The sequence below is a fragment of the Stenella coeruleoalba genome, assembly GCF_951394435.1.
Source record: "Stenella coeruleoalba genome assembly, chromosome: 3".
In the NCBI taxonomy this organism is placed as follows: Eukaryota; Metazoa; Chordata; class Mammalia; order Artiodactyla; family Delphinidae; genus Stenella; species Stenella coeruleoalba.
In genome coordinates, this window is record NC_137148.1 from 13,306,693 (window position 1) to 13,333,571 (window position 26,879).

General features: G+C 40.9%; 1 protein-coding gene across 2 annotated transcripts in view; it reads left to right on the top strand.

Moving 5' to 3' along the window:
• The window catches only part of FBXL7 (F-box and leucine rich repeat protein 7), a 417,980-nt gene that overhangs the window by 106,509 nt on the left and 284,592 nt on the right, over nucleotides 1-26,879 (top strand). For both annotated transcript variants that reach the window (XM_079918741.1, XM_079918742.1), the window contains one exon: nucleotides 8,956-9,045. In XM_079918741.1, coding sequence (XP_079774867.1) covers nucleotides 8,956-9,045 — 90 coding nt within the window. The remainder of the gene's footprint in view (nucleotides 1-8,955; nucleotides 9,046-26,879) is intronic.

The following is a 26,879-nucleotide window of genomic DNA, read 5'->3' on the forward strand; positions in this document are numbered from 1 at the left end:
TAAATGTCGAAAACCATCCTTGGCTTTTCTCAGGCTGGACATAAACCTGTGAGAACTGTGGCCTTGTAGGGGAAGGGCCCAGCACACGGGCAGGGTGAAGGAGGTGCTCAGTTAACGGGTCTTGTTTCCTGTTTCTGCCTGGACTGCCCCCCAGTTACAGCATGTGTGGCCTGCTCAGTGGCCCTGAGGTCACTTGTTAGGTGCTTTGGAAACTGGAGTAAAGAAAGTTCCAGTTAAGACATTAAATGGCTTGAAAGGGAAAAAAAAAACAAAACAAAACATGACTGAAAGTTCTCTATTTCCTTTCCTTTCCTTTCTTCTTCTTGTCCTCCTGAGACTGTATTTCCAATCTTTACCAGGAAAGAACAAAAAATGGAGAAGCAAAGCAAAGGACATCATCTACTATTCTTCACTCACAATAAAGTGAGGCAGGGGCTCAGGACTTGATTCCTCCTCGTTTCACTCTAGTTCAGCGTCTCCAACTCTGGAGAACTCATCTATTAAATCCCCGCTGGCCTGCAAGAGCTAATACGTGTTCACAGTATGTGTTGAGTTTCTTTCCAAAAACTAATATGCACCTGGGCCAGGGATTAATCCAGATCATTTTTTGAGGTAACTAATATTATTATTCTGTATATACAGACATTTGAACTGTGTATCAAAGAAGATAAGAAACTATCTCAAGGTAACAATCAGGCAAATAACAGTGAATTCAACACACAAACATGACCCACTGCTCCCGTGATCTAATTCTGAGATACAGAAAAAAAAAAAGAGAAACTCTCTTTCCTTTGGTGTGGACATTTAATATTAAAGCAGACTATTATGGTGCACGGCAGCCACTTGGAAACAAGGTGCGGGAGAGAAACAGGAAATAAGGGGCTAAGGCCCTCACCACGTGGGTCCACGTGCTCCTTTGTAGATTTCCTGTCCGAGGTCTGTGGCTGAAATCTGCAGGAATGAGTTCAGTGCATATAGTCTGGAGTTGATAAAGGGCATCAATTTTGCAGCGGATTTCTTGGACTCTTTAAGAGTGTTAGAAATCATAGGACCCCACTGATTCATTTTTTTGTTACGTCTTGATTGATCTTTTCTGTTTTCCCCTTTACCTTCCTCATGTTATCAATAAATAACAACGGAATGTCTGACTGTCTTGTTTTAAACGTCTGCATTTGCACAGTCAGCCTGGGCACTGGGAAAGAGAAGAGAGAAGAAACTTAGTGTTGCAATTTTATATATGAGGATTTTTATATTAGAAGAGACTTAAAATCCTATTCTAATAGGGTCCCCATTTAATGAACATTCTCCTCTTCAGACATTGGGAAAACCTGTCACCCTCTAACAGAAAGCCTGAAGGAATCAATGATTGGAATCACATTCTTCTGCCAACATTCCCAGGTTAACAGTGTGCCCCAAGTGACCGACATGATTGACCCACCAACTAATTTGTCCATACAGTGGTTCACGTTTACACGTGTGTATGTTCACCTGTTCACAGACAATGCTTACCAACTTCAGTGCGTTATTAGTCTTTGCTTGCTTTGGTATTTGTATATTTGATACCTAATTGTTTGTTCAATTGCCCTCATTTGGGCCTCTAGCCTCCACTTGGGAGGAAATTCAATAAAAAGCCAAATTTTACTGTACCAAACCCAGCAGGCACGGTTTGGATATGCTAACAACTCCTAATGAGGGTTTTGGCCATTGGTCAAATAAACAAACTTTCATGTAGCAGTTGGATAGAAAGCAGAATTGCCAACTCTGTTTATGCTTGAGGGATTTTTTACTGGATCTATAAGGCATGTAGAATTTATATGCGTATGTAATATTTACTTACTATTATATAATAGTAAAATAATAATTAGTGTTTCAAATTTCATTTCTTGTTTCCTGATACAAATTGAACTGTGATAAATGTGTCAATAGTAAACACTCGTGGTGGACTCTGGCCGGGACCGGATGTGATTGAATGCTTTACAGCCCCTAGCTCAGAGCAACCTCTCCCACGCTGAAAGGTGGCGGTACAGTTCCCCTATTCTTAGTAGAGAAAATAGGTAGTTGGTTTTGTTTGTTTGTTTGTTTTTATCCATGTTTTATGGATGAAGGCAGTGAAGCTTAGAGAGTTTGAGAGATCTTCTCCCGGGCATGGTGCATGGAAGTGGTAAACATGGATTTTGAACTCCCGTGGGTCTGACGTCGTGATGGACAGTTGTACGTGTCAGCTTGGCCAGGCTGTAGTACCCAGCTGTGGACTCAGACGCTAATCTAGGTGTTGCTGGGAAGGTGTTTTGTGAATGTGGTGAACACCTGCAATAGTTGACATTAAGGAGACTACTGTTGATGGTTACTGTCGACTGGACCGTGGGCCTTCAATCCAATCACTTGAAGGTCTTAAAAGCAAAATGTGAGATTTACTGGAAAAGAAGGAGTTCTGCCTCGAGGCTGCAGCATTAACTCCTTCCTGAGTTTCCATCCTGCTGGCCTGCCTACCCTACAGATTTCCAACTTGTCAGTTTCAACTATCCTGTGAGCCAATTCCTTTAAATCCCTCTCTGACTCTGTATCTATATATATTATATGTGTTGATATTATATATATATCTTACATATATGCATATATGAATAACCCTATATATATATATTTATAGAAATAATGCCATAATTTTCCCTGGTCATTACATGTATCCTGATAGGAGATATTTACACATCTCCTATCAGTTCTGTTTCTCTGGAGAAGGACATCAAAGCCTGGGCACCATGACACCCATTTGCAAAAAGTGAAAGAGGTTTCCATCTCCACATTACAGGAGATGAAACAAGATTCAGAGTTTGAGAGACGTGCTCATAGATACGCATGTGGCTTGGAGATGGTAGAGCTCAGGTTTGAGGCCAGAGACTCCAGAGATAGTGCTCGAAACACTCGAACCCAAATCACTCCAACTGCATGAGAAGTGGGCAGCTGTGATGGATATAGGACAGGGCGGCTGATGTCTGTTAATCACTTGTATGTGTGACGGTCGCCGCGCTGAGCACTTTGCCTGGTCCTCCTGGGTTCTTGGTACAGCTTCCTGTGGAGGTCAAGGCATCGGTCGGAAGGAGAAGCTCCTGGCTGCTTCTCAGACCGTATGGCAGGTCTGAATCACCTGGAGGGCATGTGGAAACACAGGTGGCTGGGCCCTCCCCCACCCCCGCCCCGCTTCCCATTTAAGGGCAGGGGAGATGAAGCTCTGCCTTTTGTAGTGGAGCCGTCACAGAATCTGTAGATATATTTTGAAACCAGCGCACCTCAGTTCTTGCTGGTATTAGTGTTTTCTCAGGTCTGGCTGTGCTTCCCCTGCAGCCCTCTGTGGTGATCAGCTCTTGTTCTGGCTGTGGAAGCATCACATCCGCTAAGCGGACTCCCCTAGGCGGGTCCCCAGCAGACGCTCCTCTGCTTGGGGTCCTGTCGCTGCCACAAGGGATCCCAGGCGACTCCAGGAAGTCGCACCTCCGGAGCTCCCTGAGTCCAGCCAGATTACCCTGCAGCCTGACGTGGCCACGTGTCTGGTTGGTGCTGGGGTGTCTAAGGGCGATGATCTCCGGTGTGCTAATTATAGGGAGCGAGGTGACAGCACCCCTCTGTGCCCAGAGCTTCTCTTTATCTAACACACCGCCCCCTCTCTCAGAGGAAGCCCAGAGAGAGAAACAGGATGCAATCTGGGTATGTCTTACCTGTGCTTCCCTTTTGCCTGGTCCTTTCCAGTTATTTCCCTAGGCTGGGCTTCCTGCCCCATCTTCCCACCACCTCCCTCTGGTCTGGACTTCCCTTATATAAAACTCCAGGATCGAATCTGACAGGTCTGGCCCTTGGTTTGCTAAAGGAGGTGAGATATGTTGGCAGTCCCTTCCTAAGACAATAACTTAGCTCACAGAAACATTGTCACACGACAGATGTGTTTTTGACTATTAGAAACCAAGTATCCCCTTGTTCTTTCCTTCTGAGGTCCTCCTGTGACAGTTCTTCTGTAAGTGCCCCCTCTCCTCCTGCCCACAACACACACACCTTTTCCCTTTCCACTTGAACTCACTGGGGAGATGGTTATGCTTCCAGAAGCAAGGCAGAAGACACGAGCATATTAATAGTATCCAAAATATGAAACCCACTACACTAAGATTTATTGAGTATTTTCTGAATGCACTCTCCTAAGTGATATATCTGCATGATTTTATGTAATCTCACTCCACCCTGTTTATAGCTGAAAACACTAAAGCATCGAGGGGTTTTATCGTTTGCTCAATACTAGTAAGTGGCAAATCCAGGTATAAACCCCGGCCTCCTGACTCTAGATCCTACACCCTACCCACTTAAGTGTACGTGAAAGCTGGTTACAAGCTGTGAAACCAGATTTAATACAAGATTATATGTAGTTGATCCTCACTATTTGTGGATCCCATATTTGCAGATTTGCCTACTAGCTGAAATTTATTTGTAACCCCAGAAGGGGACTCACGATGCTTTCACGGTCATCCTCGGATGTGCACAGAGGGTGAAGAATTTGAGTGGCCGGGCGTGCAGGATCCCAGCTGAGGTTGAGCCAGGCTGACTTCTTGTTTCAGCTCTCATGCTGCAAGTAAGGGTCCTTATAGTCTCTGCAGCGCCACGTGTTTCACATTTTTATGTTTTTATTGGTGAATTCACCATTTGAAATGTGTAGTGCTGAAGAGCTAGGTGTCTAGAGTTCCTAAGTGCAGGAAGGCTGTGATAGGCTTTACCTGTGTTAGGTCAGCTTCCTTTAGGCTTGAGTCGCAGTGCTGTCGGCCTTGAGTTCAATGTTAATGTATGAACAATATATATTAAGTAAGGTGTCTGTATTTTCTTTTCTTTTTTTAAAATGTTTTTATCTTATATTGGAGCATAGCTGATTAACAATGTTGTGTTAGTTTCAGGTGTACAGCAAATTGATTCAGTTATACATATACATGTATCTATTCTTTTTCACATTCTTTTCCCATTTAGGTTATTACAGAATACTGAGCAGAGTTCCGTGTGCTATACAATAGGTCCTTGTTGGTTATCTAATTTAAATATAGCAGTGTGTACATGTCAATCCCAGACTCCAGGGTGTGTTTAAAACCACGCATAAAACAAGTTTACGTATTGATGGGTTGACAAAAATGTGATCAGAGGCTCACAGACACCTAATCCTGTGTTTCCCCTCAGAGCAAGGATTCCCTGTCGTTAATTCAGTGTTTACAGAGACTTCATGGAACTTAACAAGAATGGACTGTATCGATCTCTCTGTTACCTTGCTTTCCTTAATTAGTTAATTCATTAAATACTCAGACATTTAAGAATGCTTTACTTATCAAAAGGCATACATTCTTAATGGAGATGATATCACCCCCAAGGGGACAAAAGTTGGTTCTTGCGGTGGAGGGGAGTGAAAATCTTATTCTTTTTATATAAAAAGCAGATATATATATATATATATATATATATATATATACACACACACACACACACACACAGTACATAACAAATCTGCAGTACATCTGTGGTATTACAATTTCAGTTGGAGGGTGATAAGGAAAAATGTCTAAAAAAGTTTCCTTGGAGGGAGGGCAATCATGAAACAAAGGTTGAGACACACAGTTGTAGGGCACGGTGAATGATATGATGAAGCATCTAAAGTATTTACTAGACTATGCAGCACAGCATATGCGTTCAGTGGTAGCTATTTATTAGAAAAATCATTAATAATAGTATTTGTTTCCTCAATCTTCTTCCCTTTCTTCATAGGCCAGCATTTCCTATACTGCAGATCATGGTCTTCTGAGGGATCTGCCCACACATTTTCAGATCTGTCTGAAAATTTCTCCTGAAATTTGTTGTTCTCTTTTGTGCTTTAATTTTTATGATGATCTTAAAGATGATGCTTGCATACCGGTCCTCTTTGTAGCAGAGTCCTCCCACAAGACTTCATTGCCCAAGTTTGCACCTGGCTTTTAAGGAGGGAGCTCTCCTTCAGTGGTTATAGGCCAGTAAGGGATAAAAGAAGAGCAGACTGAAAGCACGTGAATGATACAGTCAGAGCAAGTGAGGGCCAACTGACGTGCACCCTGTTGTAGCAGGAAGGACTCCCCAAGTTCAAGTGGGTGGAAGTGGTGGGCAGGGCGAGTCCCCAGAGGGCCAGGGTAGTGTGGACATGCCCAAACCAAGAGCCCATTGGCTTCAGGAGCCAGTGCTGTATTTACGTTTTCAAGGGCAATGTCATCTCAGCAAAATAACATCATCTGCCAGGTTAAATTAATGTTGTTCATTTGAATTTTATGGGTTTTATTGTTTTCATGTCCAATTCGTTAGTTTGTTTTGGTCTTATTGTTGAATCAGATCTAAGGCAGATGGAGGTCATTTCTAGTTTTCCATTTGTGCATCACAAATAACAATATAATAAAAATAATTTCTATAAGTTAGTGGTGCACAATAATTTTTTTTTTGCCACATTACAGTAGTATTTGCATGACTCAGGTTTGAGGAACGACCATGGACTCATAGAATCATAGACTATTTGAGCTGCTGGGAATCCCTTAGTCCAGCCATCTCCCCTATCAGATGTCGACACTGAGAAGTGAATGTCCAGGGTCAGAGAACAAGGGAGCAGCAGACTGAGGTCAGAGACCAGGTTGACATACTTCTAACTAGGTACCAGGTCCAACATGTCAGCCCCCACCGAGGGTGAACCATGGCAGATAAATGGTGCTGCCTGACTCATATAAATGCCGCCACGAAGGCCTGACATACTGATGGAGAGTTTCTGCACTGTCTGCTAACTCTGAGAGAGGAGGATGTGAAATAGGCAGAAATGATGGGAATAACAGAATTGTTTCAGAGCCATAAGTTATAATGAGCAGTGGTGAGAAGCAACAGCCATTGAACTTCACAGCTCTGGTGATATCACCCATGAACTTGGATTGTTCCATTACTCTCAACATTAGCAAACAAAATCCTGAAGCTCTTTCAATTGAAGCCCATTTGTGCTTTTCTAGTTTGTCCTTTTTATAGACTATAAACTCACTCTACATAACTGGGGTGTGTACACTATGCCGGGAAGACTGTTGGAAAACAGTGTTTCTCAGCTTAATGGAAGAGTTTAGATCATAACTTGGGGTGTGAAAAGAGTTCATCTGGGATGTAATTGGTTGGTGACTGTTTTAGTTTTCTATTGCTGTGTAACAAATTACCATGAATTTAGCAGCAGCTTACTGCAAGATATCTATTATTTCACTGTTTCCTTGGGTCGCGATTCTGGGCTTGGATCAGCTGGGTCTTTTGTTCAGGATCTTGCGAAGCTGCAGGCAAGGTGTTGACCAGAGCTGCTTTCTCATGTGAGGTTGGGGTCTTCTTCCCTGCTCATGTGGGATTGGTAGAATTCATTTCCTTGCAGTTGTGGAACTCATGGTGGTTTGCTTCTTCAAGACCAGTAGGAAGGATCTCTCTCCTCTAGGCTCTTTAAAAGGGTTTACTTATATATTTAGGTCAGGCCCACCCAGGATAATCACCCTTTTGATTAAAGTTAATGCTATAGGAAACTTAATTACGTTGGCAAAATCCTCTCACCATTGCCATGTCCTGTTGCTTAGTGGCAAATTGCAAGTTCTATCCATACTCAAGGGGAGCAGGTTACCAAGGGCATGGACACTGGCTTAGCCTGTCCAGGTTGCTACAACAAAATACCATAGACTAGGTGGCTTATAACAACAGATATTTCATTCTCACAGTTTTGGAGGCTGAAAAGTTTGAGATCAAGGTGTCTGGTGAGGACCTGCTTCCTGGTTCATAGACGGCCATATTTTCCCTGTGTCCTCATGGTAGAAGGGGCAAGGGAGCTCTCTGGGGTCTCTTCAATAAGGGCACTAATCCCATTGATGAGGGCTCCACCCTTATGACCTAATCACCTCCAAAGGCTAATCACCTCCTAATACCATGGCATTGGGGATTAGGTTTTAAGATATGAGTTTTAGGGAACATAAACATTCAGCCTGTAGCAGGTACCATGGGGATCATCTTAGAATGCTGTCCACCATGGTCATTGGCACTTCCCTCCTGAGGCAGTGAGTGTGGTTCATATTTGTAGACTTTCATGTGCATTTGCAGAATGTCTGCAATATTAATGTATATGTTCAAATTAAAATTTAGAAGAGTAGAAACTCAGTTGTGAGCTGAGGTGAGGTTATTTAGACCAGGGTTTCTCAACTTCAGCAAATTGATGTTCTGGGCTGCATAATTCTTTCTTGTGAGGTGCCGTTGTATACGCTGTAAGATGTGGAGCAGCATCCCTGGCCTCTACCCACTGGAACCCAGTAGCACACCTTCCCCAGTTGTGACAATTAAAAATACCACCAGTCATTACCAGATGTCCACTTGAGGGAGAGGCACCCCCATTTGAGAAGTCCTGCATTAGAAAAACAAAGTGGGTTTTTTTTGGTTTTGTTTGTTTTAATGAAGAACCCATTAAAGCAGGGAATTTGTTTTTTAAGGTGATGCAGCTGTTTGGAGCCAGCAGGCTCTCGCTCCTTGGCTAATGCCTCATTCTTAGATTTGTCTTTAGCCTTTATTAGGAAACGTATAGTTGCAAAGAAAAACTTAATACTGTAGATGTGTTTCCCACATGGACTTTCTTATCCACATGTATGCCAAAACAAGATTACGTTATCATATTTGACTATGTTTTATAATCTTGTCTGAATTTATAGTCAAGCCATATTATAATAGGGCTTTAGTTCTACTATGACATGGGTCAGATATTTCCCAAAAGATATTTAATGCCTAAGGCAAGGAACCTAATGAACTCCTTTCTTGGTATTATGGCTTCTTTCTTGGAAACAAGTGATATGGCTTGGTAAGGGATGGAGTGGAAGGCACGGTCCAGTGCTGAAATTACAAAACTCAAAAGCTGCTCGTTCCTGTTTTCTCTAGGCAAAGGCAGCTCAAGCATCTCATCCGACGTGAGTTCAAGTACAGATCACACGCCGACCCAAGCCCAGAAGAATGTGGCTACCAGTGAAGGTAGGCATCTGCTCTTCATTATCTCTTGCCCTCTGGTCACAGTGCTGGCTGTGTTTGGAAGACACGTAAAAGGTGTGAGTTTCAGTTTTGTTCTACTGAGTGGAAGCATATGAGATTCTTAAATATGAGAAGGCCAAGGTTTTCCCAGGTTTCTTTTTTGTTGCATTGCTGTCACCATCTACTAAAGTTGTTTTGATGTGGTTTAAGGTAAATGCTGTTATTTTGTGAAAATATAACAGGCTGACTTTTGGGAAGTGTTTATGAATGACATATCTTGTTTTTCAGTATGAAAAACATTATGATTGTAAAATATTTATGCTGCAGTTGAAAGTTCCTGCAAGAACTTTCAAAATAGGCACACCTGGAATTCAGGATTTTGATAACGGGAAGGTCATAGTCATGGGATTTGTAGAACTTGAACTATTCCCACTACCTGGGGAGTAGGAAAAGAGGTTTGTTTGATTCTTTCAAGAGTAAGTGAAAAGTCCTGCTTGTCAGAACAAAGATTGGTTGCACTGATATTCTTGATAAAGAATTTGACTATATGTAGTAGCACATGTTGGAATTTAATTGCTTCCCAATAGTTGAGAAGCTTTTCAGTTATTACTTACTCGTTTGAGTGTGGAAATCATTGTTTCTATTGTAGTTATTTAGTGGAAAGTTGACCCAATTATGGAATCGGCTCCTTTTATTTTAAGGTGAAACACATTTCAATGACTTCTTTTCTGAAGAAGAGTTCTTTCTAAACGCATTGTTGAATGAAGGTCCATGGAAGACGCGAATGCCGTTTATCATGAAAGACTTGTGAGGTGTCAGCCGATTTTCTCACGGCACTGTGTAGAGCCTGCTTTCCTAGTGTGCAGGGTGTTGTGGAAACACCGTTTCCAGTCTTTGTTTCAGAGGCTTAATTTCTGCTGCTTGTAATATCGGGACACGCACTCAGAGCCTGGTGTTGGTCATGTCAGTTGTTTGATTGCTCTTGATCTGCACTACAGGGTATGCATTAATGATGATGCTTTACTTCTGTTGTGTGTATCTTCTCTTTGGGTAGTCTTTGACTTGGTGTGTTTCAAATAAGAATTATCTCCTCTGGGTTAATTATCCCCAGACTGACAGATAAATAGCTTTTACAACTGGATTGTATTCCCTTGTGTTTTGTGCCTTAGCGTTGTTTTTACCGGCATTCTGTGGCAAACAGATGGGGGTGTTCTCCTTAATGGAGTGAAGAATCAGGTAGCAATCCAGCTTTGTCAAGTTTGTGCCTGTTCATTCAAATATGGGGATTAGATCATTCTTGAAATTCAGTTAAGGTAATGTGCAAATCGGGTAAATTGATTTTTAGACCTTTGCTTTGATTCTTAAAAGCCAGAGTGGAAATCACTTCAATTTAATTGATTTATGATCTGCTCTAATCAGAAGTCTATGTTTTGTAAAATTATCACTTCTTTCCATCATTATTTTACAGTCACACTTGTCACAGTAATTTGTCTAATTTGAGTGGCTGTGAAAATAGAAAGTTAAAAGTATGTGAAATAATTCTTCCGGGTTTCCCTATCCGGATTTAAGTTCTCTTAATATTTTTTCTCCTTTTCAAAAATAGAAGATACAAAAATATATGAGCTCTGTTGCAAAGGTTGGGGGAAGGGGCCATGGGATTTCATGCATTTTAAAAATGTCTGGGGCTTCCCTGGTGGCGCAGTGGTTGAGAGCCTGCCTGCCGATACAGGGGAAACGGCTTCGTGCCCCGGTCCGGGAAGATCCCACGTGCCACGGAGCGGCTGGGCCCCTGAGCCACGGCCTCTGAGCCTGCGCGTCTGGAGCCTGTGCTCCGCAACGGGAGAGGCCAGAACAGCGAGAGGCCCGCGTACCGCAAAAAAAAAAAAAAAAAAAAAAAAAAAAAAAGTCTGCTTTTATGCTTCAAAAAAAAACTATATAACTATGAAAAAATTTTTCATTTTTGTTTTGCCATTTTCTTAGGAAGATCCTTTTGGTGTAGGCCCTGTCAATGTTTCATACATTTGGTCACAGTACATTTTCAGGAGAGAAAAATGGGAAAATGTGTGATGTTCATATGAAACAGAATTTTTAGCAACTGGGCTAAGTTGATACGGAGTTTTTTCCAAACTCGTAAGTGGAAGAACCTCGTCGTTATGAAAGATGCTATCCATTTTTTGCTTATCTAAAAAAATTTTTAAAGAATGTGTTGTTTGGCTATTTATTTGCATGAATCCATTTTGCCACTGTTTTCCAATCAGTGAAAATTTTAAAATATTAAAAAATGAATTTGATGTGGGTATTAGTTACATTAAAATGTGTTTCAGGGTTGTTTGCCACAGAATGGTCTCATATTATGGGTCTAGTTTTTTCCAGATAGAAGCATAATAGACAGTGCTCAGTTTCTCAGTGCACCGGTGACAGATCCCAGGTCCACCTCTGAGAACGAGCAGTCAGGACATCACATATTCTGACCTCCACAAGGTGGATTTACCTGATGGCATTAACGGTTCCTCCTACCGGAAAACACCTAGGTAACCACTGTATGCAACACACTGAAAACAGAAGGTGGACACAGATTTCTTACACACGCTAAACAAGAGCACATTTAAAAATGCTTCTTTGATTCTCTTTCCACTGTTTTCTAGGACTGCATTTAACCTTTGCTATTAAAAAGCGTATTGGGTAAGTTGTGTGCCTGACTTTCTGGAAGCTGTATGATTATGGTTATTTTCTTCAGTTCTTTGATCTTCTTATGATTTTTTGCCTCTGAATTCCTGGGTATTGCCTTCAAGAAGCACAGGGAGGATCCTCAGTTTAAGGGTCTGCGTGATACTGAGTTCTAAACATGATATCTTTTGTGGAGGGTAATATTCAGTTTTCCTGCAGCTTTTGAAAACCGTGACCATGCCTGTAACAGCTGGGATGGAAGCATTTGGAGCAATGTTGGACTTCTCCCTGATGGGCTGGATGAGGAGGTGTTGTATCAGCTCCCTGGGTGGTGTGTGTGTGTGCCTGTGTGTGTGCACACGTGTGCATTTGTGTCCAACCTCCACAGGGTAGCTGATGGCCCAGGCACCATCTATAACTGGGAAACATGTGGGTAACCACTCTATGCAACGTATGCTGGGAAATAAACTGAGGACCTGGGAGTGGAGGGAAGGGAAGGACATACAACATGCACTGGCCTGGGGCTGGCAGCAGGAACGGTGATGAGCTGTCTTATGGGGGAGATGACAATGTTCTAAAATTGGATTGTGGTGATAGTTACACAGCTCAGTAAATTTACTAAAACTCATTGAATTTTACACATGAAAAAGGGTTTTGGGGGGCCGCTGCCTGACCTTCAGACTTATATCTAAACCATCACAAACCAATCTTTTAATATGCTGCCTCCCAACTCTGAGAGGTGAGAGGCTGAGTCTTGGCCAGTACAAAGTGCAGGGCTGGAGGCTGGAAGCTTCTCCTGAGATGCTCTGGCCTTGGGGCCAGAACTGGCCTGAAAGCCATGATTACAAATCCCTGGACCAGGAGGGTTCATAGCCCAGCGTGTGGTACCCTGTCAGAGTTGACCTATTGTATGTACATATTCGCCCATGAAGCTCTGGAAGGCGGGAGAGATTATAGACCCACAGATTTCCCAACCTTTTAATTAATTAATTAAGTTTTTAGCTTTTCTTGGATAGTTGTTAACCTCAGCTCAGGTTTTAAACATGTTAGCATCACTCCAAGTCGGATTCTTTGCTAAGGGCTTATGTCTTTGCTGTCTATCTCAAATTGCAGCGATCCCAATTGCAGCGGATCCACCCATGATCCACTTTGGGTCATAAGGCTATTCCCCTAGGATGGTGGGCCCAGATGATGATACAATTTGATTTTAATCCAAAAGAGAATGGCATTTTTTACCTGATGGTAGTGTTCTGTTCCAAAATCTCATGCAAAACTTTCATGAGTCTTAATTTGTGACTCTAAAGCCACACCCCTTTCAAGGAATTGGCAGCCTGCAGTGCTTTCTCTCTGATACGATATAGGCTTTCTTTAAGATCCATTATATTTCTTGTGACAGTTGAAGTTCCTGGTTTCCTGATACTGTAGGGGGTTTGGGTTCAAGTGTAGAAAGCTGGAGAATTTTCCGTTTTCTCTCAACAAAATCTGCATTCTAACATCATACACCATAGCTTCATTCTTTCCAGTTGTATTACTATTCTTTCTCTTCCATTTGTTTCTGTCTTTCTCACCCACAGGGTGTTTTCTCTTGTACTGGCAAGAATGGCCTTTGACCTTCAGCTCTTTGAAAGTCATGTCCAGCTGTGAGCAGAATCGGCTGGATTAGGTTAGATCATGACGAAGCTTCCTAGAAATAAGAAGCTGAGCTTGGGCTTCTTTCGTGGAATGGGCGAGGTGAGGCATGAGGGTGTGGCTTTAAGGGTGGCATCTCAACAACTCAGCCTTCTCTTGAGCTGGGGGAAAATGAAGTGGTTAGTTCAAAGGCCAAATGCAGTTGGCTGATGAAGAGTCAGCTTCACTCAGCTGCTCTTTAATCACATTCAAGTTTAGATACTGAACTCATGGACAACACAATTTATAGGTGTGATGGCTGTTTATACATGTTGGTTATCAAGCCGGACAGCCGTGGAATCCGAGAGTTTTTAGAGCTACAAAAATTCTTGGCAATCTTCTGATCTACTGCAGTCATTCTACAAAGAAATTCCTGTGGCACAGAGAACTGAAGAGATTTGCTCAAGATTACACATCTAGTACATTGTCAAGCAGGAGTCTGACACAGTAATGTTTTGGTGAAAGATGGTCCAATTAGAAAAAAGCTCCGGACATGCAGGCCCTGCGGCCGTGGCTCACGGGCCCAGCCGCTCCGCAGCATGTGGGATCTTCCCGGACCGGGGCATGAACCCGTGTCCCCTGCATCGGCACGCGGACTCTCAACCACTGCGCCACCAGGGAAGCCCAAGAAAAAAGCATAACCTTTCAAAAAAGCTTTTGCCTTTGGAGCATGAAGCTATTTATCTCTCATTTGTGCACCTGATCTCTTGCTGCCTATTTTGAGCTGGTTGCAAAGCTGAAGCAGGCTGTTTGGAAGAGTGTGAGAAAGATTGTTGAGCCCCAATAGATCAGTCCTTCCGGTGGGAGGAGGGGAGCTGCTTCAAATGGCAAAAGGATCTCAACCTACTTGAGTAGATTCGCTTCCAGAGATGGAGACACTACCGTTGTCAGCTCAGGATTATAAAATAGCCTTTTAGTAGATTTGCATAACGTTGCTTTGTGAAATTGCCCATTTAGTTAACTCCCTGAAAGAAGTTCATTTTAAAATGTTTCATCTGAAATGAGTTATTTAGGAAGAATTTGCGGTGATGTTCTTTCCGTGAACCTACAATCACCAGTTTATTTATACAGTCCTGGGTTCTCATGTTTTCGGTGCCCAAATGCGACCAATTCCAAATGGAGTTATTTTGAAAATGTCCAGGCATTTGGCTTTGCTTTTATTCTCTTTGTCTTATGTTATCTTTTTACTTCTTGAATGTACTCCTCAGACAAAATTCACATGAATCACTCAGGAAGAGAAAGATGATGCTTTTAACTCAAGGTAGATTCTGTTTCCCAAAAAGCCTTTTTGACTATCCAACAAATTCAACAGACATTTCTCGGACACTTATTTCAGGCTCTTGCTAGTACTTTCATGAGCATTATTGCATTCATCTTTGTTTCATCGTCATACTTCTCTTGTGACGTAGGCATAAATGTTTCCATTTGGCAGATGAAAACAGGGAGACTGGGAAGAATCAGGGTGGCCCAAAGTCATGTAAAACTGCTGGGTAGCAAAGATAGGCTTTGAGTGCTGAGTGCTAAGATTTATTCTTAATGCTTGTTTTGTAATTGTCATGCAAAAAATAATGAGAATTTCACACTAGTCATTGTTATAAGTTTATATCAAAGTATATTTTGAGGGCTTCCCTGGTGGCGCAGTGGTTGAGAGTCTGCCTGCCGATGCAGGGGACGCGGATTCGTGCCCCGGTCCGGGAAGATCCCACATGCCGCGGAGCGGCTGCGCCCGTGAACCATGGCCGCTGAGCCTGCGCGTCCGGAGCCTGTGCTCCGCAAGGGGAGAGGCCACAACAGTGAGAGGCCCGCGTACCGCCAAAAAAAAAAAAAAGTATATTTTGAAAGTACTTATGAGAAGTACCTTTTCAAAAGCCAACTCATAATCATGTCTAGATGGCTGACATTCTGCATGGAAACACTTTTGTGTCCATGTATAGTCTAGAAAATGACTTCAAATCCTTAGTTATAGAAAGCAAAAGTCAAGATTCCAAGTTGCTTTTATACGGCACTGTTGAAGGCTTAGTTTTCTGGTTACCAGAACTGTGCCCTTAACAGACTGCACCGGACAGAGTTAGGGTTTGAAGCTGATATGTCAGTTAATCATGATATGGGGTCTATAGTGTATGTAATATAAAAGTACTGAATAGTTGTTTTGCTTGTTTTCCCTTTAAAACTGAGCGATGGAATTATTCTTAAATTGGAAATGCACACAAGTGGTAGATACCAATCTCAGACCATGTGCCTTGGAAGACTGGAAATGTACCTTGAAGCAGTCTATTACAGTTGAATGAAATTCTATCTATGACACAAGAGCAAATAGATAACATAGGAAGAGGAATATAAAGAACTGGAGAAAGAAAATGATGCTGAAGAAATCTCTTTTGAAATAGTTATAAAGGGACGACTTCCCTGGCGGTCCAATGGTTGACTCTGCGCTTTCACTGCAGGGGGCGCGTGTTCGCCCCTTGGACATGGAAGTAAGATCTACATGCTGTGCGGCACAGATAAAAATAAATAAATAAATAAATAAAATAGTTATAAAATGACATTTATCCAAATTGGAAGGTAGGGTGGAGGACCTTATGGGGAGGAAGAGATTCCAAAATCAAAAACTGGTGTTTAGGAACTTTTATTCAGTATATGAGGAAGGTGATGACCGATTATTATAGAGCTTTGTTTTGCCTTTAAAAATTCAATTTTAAACTTAACTATCTCTAAAATTTCAGGATCATTTAGGAATGCTTTGCAAGGCTTTAGCTTTGAAGCTTAATGTGTTTTGGTAATTAAATTAGCACCTTACTGCCTCCTGATCAAATTTCCTTTATGGTTGAAGCGACTGCTTAATTGTAACTTAGGTGACTTTTGAAAAGCTGCGCCCATTACATTGGCGATTTGAACATTTTATAGATTCAATGTGCCCAATTTAATAAGGAAGTCACATTTGCCTCTGAGGGTTAGTTTAAGCAGAGGCAACCTCATCAACTCAATATCCAGAAAGTGGTTATGTGAGCCTAGAAATGTACATTGAAATGATAAATACCATCTCAGACTCAAGAAATAAGTTTAATTTCTTGAGGGAGTTATCTTCCCAAATGAATTATCCAGAATGGCAAAAATGTCATTTAAGAGTCTCAGAAGGAAATTACGTTTCTCTGTGAGTGTGTATATGTGGTGTGTGTGTGTGTGTGTGTGTGTGTGTTTAAGGACATTTTAAAGTAATACTTGAGACAGCCAGAGTTTCTCAGATCTTCAGTATTCTAATCTCATGTGCAAAATTCTATGTTTATTTCCTTCACCTACATCTTGTAACTTGTAAAAAAGCACTCAAATAATCAATATATTTCAAATATAGACATTCTGATTCATCTAAGTACAGCTAAGTGTGTTTGTAATAAAAGCTTGGATCATTCTTAAGATATCAGTAATTTCACTAGATGGAAATTTATAAAAGGATGTAATCTAGGTTCAAATACATTTGTTTAGGCACTGATTGGGGGCTACAAAATGTATGTTAGTCACCAACTGGTAGCACAGAGAATGATCCCTACCCTTCTTCTACCTGAAGAAGTTTCAAAACTAACTCTGGGTTTAATGGATTTAAGTGAGGCATCCAACCTGCAGCTCTTGAGTCTCCGTCATCCTCTAACGCCATAAACCATCATCCTTCACAATATTGCTAGTCGCTGTTTTGGTTCCCTGAGGAATTTGATTTTATGACAAGATCCACTGCTTCCAGAACTTTCACAATTACTGGGGGAAATAAACACCTATGAAACAGTTAAATAGTAGTTTGGGGTAGTATGGGATTGTGTCCCAACAAGTGATCTGAAGAAGTGCTATAGCTGGAGGAGTTGGGAAAGGCATCCTGGGAGCCCGGGACTTGGCTTTTGCCGTGTGGGTAGAAGGTGGAGGATGGAGAGGGTGATGCAGCATGGCATGTTAGATTGTGACGAAAAATCCATTTGGGCTTACATGGGGGGAAGGGAGGCTTCCAAACAGACCTTTCTCTGGCAACATTGAATAAGGTCAAAAAGTGCGTTGAACGCTACTCTTTCACTAAAACGGTTAGTTACGGAGTGGCTGCACACTCTTTGTATTAGGTTTTCCGTGGATCCCATATAATTGGGGTTGTCAGTGACAAATAGGCTATCGTTCTGTGACACTGTACACCCACCATCTTTCTTTGGGTTCTTTGGAAGGTTTTACACTCAGTAACCAACTTCTGAGCTCATCTCAGGCAAAGAAAGAATATGGAGGAAGTTGGGAACCAACGTTTTAGGACAAATATCCTGATGTTGGAAATATTTGCCCTTTACAGTCATGGACAGAATCTGACCTTAAAACTCGGGTTAACATGTCTGTTTACTTCCTCTTTGACCAGGAAATAACTTCCTGAGGATAAACTAACTTCCTCAGGAAGTCCCTGACTTCCCAAGGCTGTTAGGCTGATTAATAAATGAGAGAAAAGCACTTGAGTTGTAAAGGACATTCCTTTACATTCTATGTATTCCAAAAAAATATAGAAAACTCACATTATGGAGGGAATAATATACAAGTAATTTAGAAATTCTTTGTGATCATTAAGAGGCGATTGAAGAATTGTTATAAGGATGCAGTCTGCGGGAAGCAGATAGTAATACAGTCAAAAATTATAAATATAACAGGGGAGTTTTCAGCTGTTTAGAACCGCTACTGCCTTCCAGGGTGGGGTGAGGACATTTGTTCTTCCAAATAACTGCATGTGTTTGAGTGAGTTTCCCGATGTGGGCTTTAGAAAGCTAGATTCCTCTGCACAGTAGAGATTCTGAGCTTCAGAGGAAGGAGACACAGGGGGAATCCAGGGCAGGGAAGAGGGAGATGATGGGAAGAAGAAGAAATAGTGGAACTGGGGAGATACTCCAACAACTTGTGGGTTAGTGGTGCCCAAAGTGACGCTGTCCTGAATCCCTGAAAATCGCTAGTCAGTCTTTACTAAACTCACAAAATTCTTGGAGGGAGGGAATTTCCTATAGAAATCAGTGATGGACTCACTTTTGAGACTGTTCTCTTGCCTTCTTTGTAGTCACTCGCCTTACACAGATACAGCTAAAGCCAACTTCTAAAGAATCCATCAGCGAACACTCCCTTACCATTAACATTAGTCCAAATTTAAGTATTCTATTATGTTTATCTTCTGTTGTATATAACAGTATTTTATATAACTTATAGTGACTTATGCAACTTATATTACCTTTTCTCTTTTGACTCTAATTACAAACTCACTTTGTTCTGATTATTAATAAGTATTATTCTCTTTTTGATCTTTGGCTTTTCACAACTTCTGTGAAAAACCTTTAAGCATCTCCTTTGCCCTTGCAGCCCTGTCCTTCAGGCTATAAAACCATCCTTGCTTTCTGGCCACAAAAGAATGTCCATCCTATTTTCTTTTCTTCTGCCCAAGACACAGAATAAGTCATGCCCCAACGAGTCTGGGGCCTTTTATTGGAGAAATATATTCAAGACAGAAATCTGGGAATCAAGCAAAGGGTTCCTGCTGCTGTGGGCTTACTTTGAGGAAAGTTAGAGCAGGGGTAAAAGTATGTCTTAAAATCACAGTACACACTGATTTTACCAATTTATAGTATTTTATATTATAAATCATTGCTCTATACATATGTTCTTATAGTATGAAATTTCATTTGCTACTAAGATTTTTCTACTACTCAGCAACCAAGCCTATCACCTTTGTTGGGCTGCCCCATCAGATCTCCAGATATGCTCAGACATGCATGCACCGTAGCAGTGACGAGTAATAAACTACAGCTCAACTGAGATGCCAACTGCATAAGAATTTTGTATTGCTTCAATTCATACCTCCATGGTGTCCTTCCTGCACTAGCTTGAACTTCTTTGAGGAAAGAACTATGTTTTATCCAGCTTTGTATATACCCTGCGGCTACCACAGTATTTGACATGTAATAAACATTTAATACATGTTTATTGAATGAATGACTGGGTTGTTAGTCAAGATTTTAAGGAGGAGTAGACCTCTTGATTAACTTTCCAACTATAGTCATAAAGACCGTACCGACAAAAGCTGTGCAAAACCAAAGTAATATGTGAGGAGCATAGTTACTTTTTAGAAAAAAGAGTAATGCTATTGCTTAGGGAAACTTGAGGCACATCCTGGGAATATTTGCTATCAATGTGTTTTCAGCTGCCTTTTGTGTTAAAGCGACAAACAACTTTTTAGAGCAGAATGGGCATGTTGAAAGGAAGATAGAACAGAAAATATGTCCAGTTTCTATGTTTTCATATGCTTTACTGTTTTAAACCAAAAGGTTAAGTTGTCTGAATGCTAGCTCTATAAACAACCAGTTTCTCACAGAAAATTTTTTAACATTTTAGATCAGCAAATGAAATAAACTTAGAAATCTAAGAATTCTAGGGCTATTCAGCACTCCTCCCTGTAACCTCAATTTTAAGGGACGGGGAAAATATGTTCTTTCCCCTCACCACCTTAATTTTATTAAATCCCTTTTTAATCTCTTTTAACCTCAGTACATTGAATTGTTTCAATTCTTCATTTACTGACATCTCAAAGTACCAAATTAGAGGCTGTGGTTCTTTAACTGATGAAATTGGAGAAGTAAGTTTCATTTTATTGGCACAAAATATGGCTGAATTGGCCAGTTAACAAACGTGCTCTTATTCTCTGGGTTCACTGACTTGTTATGAAGAAAATGTTAGAAAAACCATTCCTAAAAAAGAAAACAATATTATTCTTTACTTTTTTTAAAAGAATTATCCTAGAACCAACCTTGACCTCAGATTCTCTTTTGCCAGCTATGTTCTATTTCCTAGAAACTAGGAAACTATAAAGTTCAGATGTTTTGTCTTGCTGGATTGGAACTGGTCAGGATGGAGATTGGGAAGTGAATTCATCCAATCGCAGAGATTTACAGAGCTAAATTCTGGTTAATGGATATATGTGGAAAATGAAGTTGGAGATTGAACTCTTCATTTAATCTGAATGAGAGGGGAAAAAAAACCTGTACAACAAAAATTTTGTGATTTTGTAACTCCCCATATATATGTGACCCAAGTTACGTAGCTTTAATTTTCTTCTCTGTGAACCAGGAATAATAATATTATCTACTTCATGTGTTGGTCATGCGGATTGAATTTAAAAATTATATTCATGAGCTTCCCTGGTGGCGCAGTGGTTGAGAGTCTGCCTGCCGGTGCAGGGGACACGGGTTCGTGCCCCGGTCCGGGAAGATCGCGCATGCCGCGGAGCGGCTGGGCCCGTGAGCCATGGCCACTAAGCCTGCGCGTCCGGAGCCTGTGCTCCACAACGGGAGAGGCCACAACAGTGAGAGGCCCGCGTACTGCAAAAAAAAAAAAAAAAAAAAAATTTCAGTGTGAGTCCCTCTGCATATTAGCTGGTTTCGCTTCATCAGCTTAATCACAGTCACTTTACGTAAGTTCCATATCCAACCTTGTTCTGGGACAGGAGGACTTAGTATGGAAAAGTCTCCCCTAAATGAATTCAGCATAATTATTATGAAAATCCCCATACGATTTAAAAAATATATATATTTATTTTTTGGCTGCATCAGGTCTTAGTTGTGGCATGCGGGCTCTTTCGTTGCGGTGTGCGGGCTCTTTGTTTCAGTGTGCGGGCTTCTCTCCAGTTGTGACATGCAAGCTTATTAGTTGTGGCACGTGGGCTTAGTTGCCTCGCGGCATGTGGGATCCTAGTTGCCCCACCGGGGATCGAACCGACGTCCTCTGCGTTCGGAACCACTGGACCACCAGGGAAGTCCCCCAATATGATTTTAATTTTGAAACTTGACCAAATTCTACTTTCTTAACCTAGAAGAAAAAATCCAACATCTATACGTACCTAACCATATGTGCATGATGAATTCAGTTCAATTACATATGTATCACAGTATGGATGTTGAATTACTTATATGTGGAACTCATTCGTTGAATTAATACATGTGCATGTGAGGATATCCAAGAAAAATTTTGGAAACGCGTCATGAAAGTACCATTTCCTTAGTGTCACGAAAATATATTCTGCATTTACAGATATTTACGAAGTGTGGTATGGTGGAGCTTGGTGTAATGGAACAGAGAGCTTAAGGTAGATTGAGTTATCTATGGCCATTTAGGATATGATAAAGATGGCATTATAGTTGGATAAGAGAGATAAGCCTTGTCAGTATTCCTAACAGGAAAATCAGCTTCTCATTTTAAAAAAAGGAACATGGAGAACCTAAGTTGTTCCTGACGCCAAAATAAATTCTTGATGGATGAAAGATTTAAATGTTCAAATTATATATAGATGACTTCTTTTATGATCTTGGGGTAGAAGAACCTTTCAAAGCATAAAAACAGAAGTTGTCATAAAGCTAAAGGAGACCACCAGCACATTCATGGGGTAGTTCATGCCGTATGGGGTAGAAAATATCTTGATATTGTTCAAAATATTTATCTTTCTATTAAGCTAAGTTCATCGCAGGTTTCTTTTTTATTGCTGGACTTCTCAGAGCTTTTGATGTGTTAGTCTATGTTGTTAATCTTCACGTAGCATATTTTATTTCTCGAACTTCTTTTATTATACCTCACAATCAGAAAACACTGATACATGTGAATCGAGAGCCTTAAAAAATGTATACGTACTTTGATCTTGGAATTTCACACTAGGAAATTACCCTACAAGTCTGAGTGTTATTTGTAGTTCTAGTTTCTTAACTTTTATAATATAAACATGTTGGTAAAATATTTTATTGAGACATTTGTATGTAAAAGTCCTGTTAAGCTATTAAAAACATGTTAGCAAACAATGTTTAATGATGTAAGAAAACATTTATGAAGAATGCAGATTATGAAGCATCATTTCTTATGTGATCCCAATTGTCCTTAGGATCATATTCTTAAAGGAAAACGAGTGAGGGGACATATTTCAAGGTACCATCAAGGGTTATCACTGAGAATCAGAGATTACATACTATACCGTTTTATGTAAGGGACTTGAGCATCCGTAAATTTTGGTATATGTGGAGACTCCTGGAACCAATCTCCTGCAGATACTGAGGGACAACTGTAGATTTCTTTTTTGTGTTTTCCAGTATTGTCCAACTTTTCCACGTTAAAGAGGCAATTTATAGAAAATTCAATTTGATTCTTTTTCTGTAAGGGTGTGAATGTCTCTTTGGTCAGTTTTTTCTTGTTTTGGAATTTTGCTGAATGTGATATGATCAAAAATTCAGTTCTTTGATTTTTTTCACTGTTGGTTAATATTTTTGGGTAAAGGTCAACCTTGCTATTTTTTTCCTCCCTGATGCTCAAATATGCATTCAGCCCCCATCTAGGCAGCCATCACTTGCTTTCATGGACATTTTGTAATAAGTTTTAAAAGAATTTTCTATTCTTAAAACTTCTTTCCATTAGTTGAACACACTTCTAACAGTTTTTCTTCTTTATTTACATTTACAAACTAAGGCTCCAATACATTATTTTTTTTGATGATGTGTGAATGTAGGGTTTGTTTTGAATTTTATTTTATTATTTATAGAGCAGGTTCTTATTAGTTATCTATTTTAAACATATTCGTGTATACATGTCAATCCCAATCTCCCAGTTCATCTCATCACCCCCCCCCCGACCCCCCCGCTTTCCCCCGTTGGTGTCCATATGTTTGTTCTCTGCATCTGTGTCTCTATTTCTGCCCTGCAAACTGGTTCTTCTGTACCATTTCTCTAGATTCCACATATATGCATTAATATACGATATTTGTTTTTCTCATTCTGATTTACTTCACTCTGTATGACAGCCTCTAGGTACATCCACATCTCTACAAATGACCCAATTTCATTCCTTTTTATGGCTGAGTAATATTCCATTGTATATATGTACCACATCTTCTTTATCCATTCATCTGTCAATGGGCATTTAGGTTGCTTCCATGACCTGGCTATTGTAAACAGTGCTGCAATGAACATTGGGGTGCATGTGTCTTTTTGAATTATGGTTTTCTCAGGGTATATGCCTGGTAGTGGGATTGCTGGGTCATATGGTAATTCTATTTTTAGTTTTTTAAGGAACCTCCATACTGTTCTCCATAGTGGCTGAACCAATTCACATTCCCACCAGCAGTGCAAGAAGTTTCCCTTTCTCCACACCCTCTCCAGCATTTGTTGTTTATAGATTTTCTGATGATGCCCATTCTAACCGGTGTGAGGTGATACCTCATTGTAGTTTTGATTTGCATTTCTCTATTAATTAGTGATGTTAAGCAGCTTTTCATGTGCTTCTTGGCCATCTGTATGTCTTCTTTAGAGAAATGTCTATCTAGGTCTCCTGCCCATTTTTGGATTGGGTTGTTTGTTTTTTTAATATTGAGCTGCATGAGCTGTTTATATATTATTTTGGAGATTAATCCTTTGTCCATTGATTCATTTGCAAATATTTTCTCCCATTCTGAGGGTTGTCTTTTTGTCTTGCGTATAGTTTCCTTTGCTCCAATACATTTTTTATATTCTAATTCATTCTGTATTCATTTACATCGAATATTTACAGAATGCCAGGTATTGCACATGCAGAAATGGGGATTCTTTGGTGAGCCAAATAGACCTCACCTTCTGGAACTTTTCATCTTGTAGGGACTCAGATATTATATAATCTCAGAAATAAATTACATGCTACATGCTGAGAATATATTCTTCAGTACATGCCTACAAGTAAAAATTTAAGCTGAGGGTCTGAATGATGAACAGGAACTAGCAAGGTAAAGATTTGTTTGAACATAGGTATGCGGGGAGGTGTGATGGCAGGGAGAGTTGTGTTGTTCTGGTTGTCTATTATCGTGTAACAAACTACCCTAACACTGACTGTATTTATTTCCTGTTGCTATTGTAACAAATCACCACTAAACCTATTATCTTACAGTCGTGGAGGTCAGAAGCCCTACTTGGGTCTCAAGAGGACTAAAATCAAGGTGTTGGCAGGGAGGTGTTTCTTCCAGAATCTCTAGGGGAGAATCCACTCCATGTTTTTTCCAGCTTCGTTCATAGCCTCTTCCTTCATCTTCAAAGCCAGCATCATAACATCTTCAAATTTCCCTCTGTCTCTCTCTGTCCCTCTGACTCTGATCCTTCAGCTTCTCTCTTATGAGGACCTTTGTGATGACTTTGGATCCACCTGGATAAACCAGGATAATCGTACCATCTCTAGATCTTAATCATGTCTGCAAAGTCCTTTTTACCATGTAAAGTAACGTGTTCAAGGTTCTGGGGATTAGGATGTGGACATCTCTGGGGAAGTCATTGCTCTGCTTTTACATTTATTTACTTCAAACAACAGCCATTGTAATGTATTTCACAGTTTTATATAGAGGTTTTTTAAAAAATTATTTATTTTATTTATTTATTTTTGGCTGTGTTGGGTCTTCGTTGCTGTGTGCAGGCTTTCTCTAGTTGCAGTGAGCAGGGGCTACTCTTCGTTGCGGTGCACGGGCTTCTCATTGTGGTGGCTTCTCTTGCTGTGGAACACGGGTCTCTAGGCACGTGGGCTTCAGTAGTTGTGGCTCGTGGGCTCTAGAGCGCAGGCTCAGTAGTTGTGGTGCACGAGCGTAGTTGTTCTGCAGCATGTGGGATCTTCCTGGACCAGGGCTCGAACCTGTGTCCCCTGCATTGGTAGGTGGATTCTTAACCACTATGCCACCAGGGAAGCCCTATTTCACAGGGTTTCTTTTCCCCAATCAGACATTTGGACAGGGCTCGACTGTAATTGTTTTGCTCCATGTGGCATGGACTGAGGTCACTGGTGGTATTCAGCTGGTGAATAGGCTAGTCTAGACGGTAAACAATGTGTGCCCAAACTTTGCCTAGGATGGCTAGACTGTCAGTTGGAGAGCCTACAGCTGACCTCTCTAGCAGGATGGTTTCAGGGTAACCAGACTCCTTATGTGGCTGTTCAGGGTTCCAGAGTCTTTCAAGAGACAGGAGTGGAAGCTGCCAGTTTAAGTTCTGGGCTCAGAAATAACACAGCATTTATTCTGCCATATTCTGTTAGTCACAGTGGTCACAGAGTCATCTGGATTTGAAGGTAGGGGCATTGACTCTACCACTACATGGGATGAATGTTGATGTATTTGCAGTCATTTTATATATATATATATATATATATATATATATATATATATATTTATTTATTTATTTATATATATTTATATATGTATTTTTAAAATATAAATTTATTTATTTATTTATTTTTGGCTGTGTTGGGTCTTCATTTCTGCACGCGGGGTTTCTCTAGTTGCAGTGAGTGGGGACTACTCTTTGTTGCAGTGTGCGGACTTCTCATTGCGGTGGTTTCTCTTGTTGCAGAGCACAGGCTCTAGGTGCACAGGCTTCAGTAGTTGTGGCACACAGGCTCAGTAGTTGTGGCTCATGGGCTTGGTTGCTCCACAGCATGTGGGATCTTCCCAGACCAGGGCTTGGACCGGTGACCCCTGCATTGGCAGGTGGATTCTTAACCACTGTGCCACCAGGGAAGTCCCTGCAGTCATTTTTAGTCTTTAGGATGGATGGGTGGTGATGCATGATTCCATGAAGAGGGACCGACCTGTAGAAAGACCCTGGACCTAGAGGAAGCTGAGGGCTTCCCTGAGCAATGGCCCATGTGTATTTGCAAGACAGTGACAGAGGGGAGAAGGGATGACATCAGACAAGTGGGCACGGCCAGTTCTTGTAGGACCTTCTAGGCCATGTGTAGATTATGGATTTATTCTAAGAGCAAGGAGGAGCCCCTGAGGACCATGAACAGAGACAGACCTGCTCTGGCTGCTGTGTGACCCTGGGAGTGGGCAGTAAGGAAAGCCCATTAGATGTCAGTTGTGGGCCAGGTAAGAAATAACAGTACTTGGGACTAGTCTGGCTCTGACCCATTTTCAGTCACGTTTTTTCCTAGTAGCTTATGACAGAGGAGTGATAATCAAGTGTGCTCAGTGATAATCTGTGAAACATTTGCTTCTATCAAAGTAGATGTAGAAATTAAGAATGATTAGAATCCTTTGTAACGACTTAATATGCTGCAACATCCAAAGGGATGCTCATGGGCTTGTAATTTGTACATCTGCCTTTAAAAAAAAAAAAAACTTGTGTTTCTCTTCATTTTTGTTGCATTTTACAAAGTATTCCTATGAATTGGAAACGTGGGAAAAAAAGGTCCTTTCTAACGCTTAGATTGAGAAGCATCTCCGCAAGACACAGTCTCTTACTTTAACACATGTAACAGTCTGTTAAAACCCCTGATATTGTGCTCTTTCATAAAATCTTGTCAGTATTTATTTGTCATATGTCTAGTATTTGCATTTTAGAATTAAGTGTTCTCTGGTTGCATTAAGCATGCAAGACTTTTTGCTCATGGTGACAGGGGCGAATTTGTGGTTGGCAAATATTAGAAAAAAATAGATTAAAACAGGAAATCATTTAAAAATTAATATGTAGGCT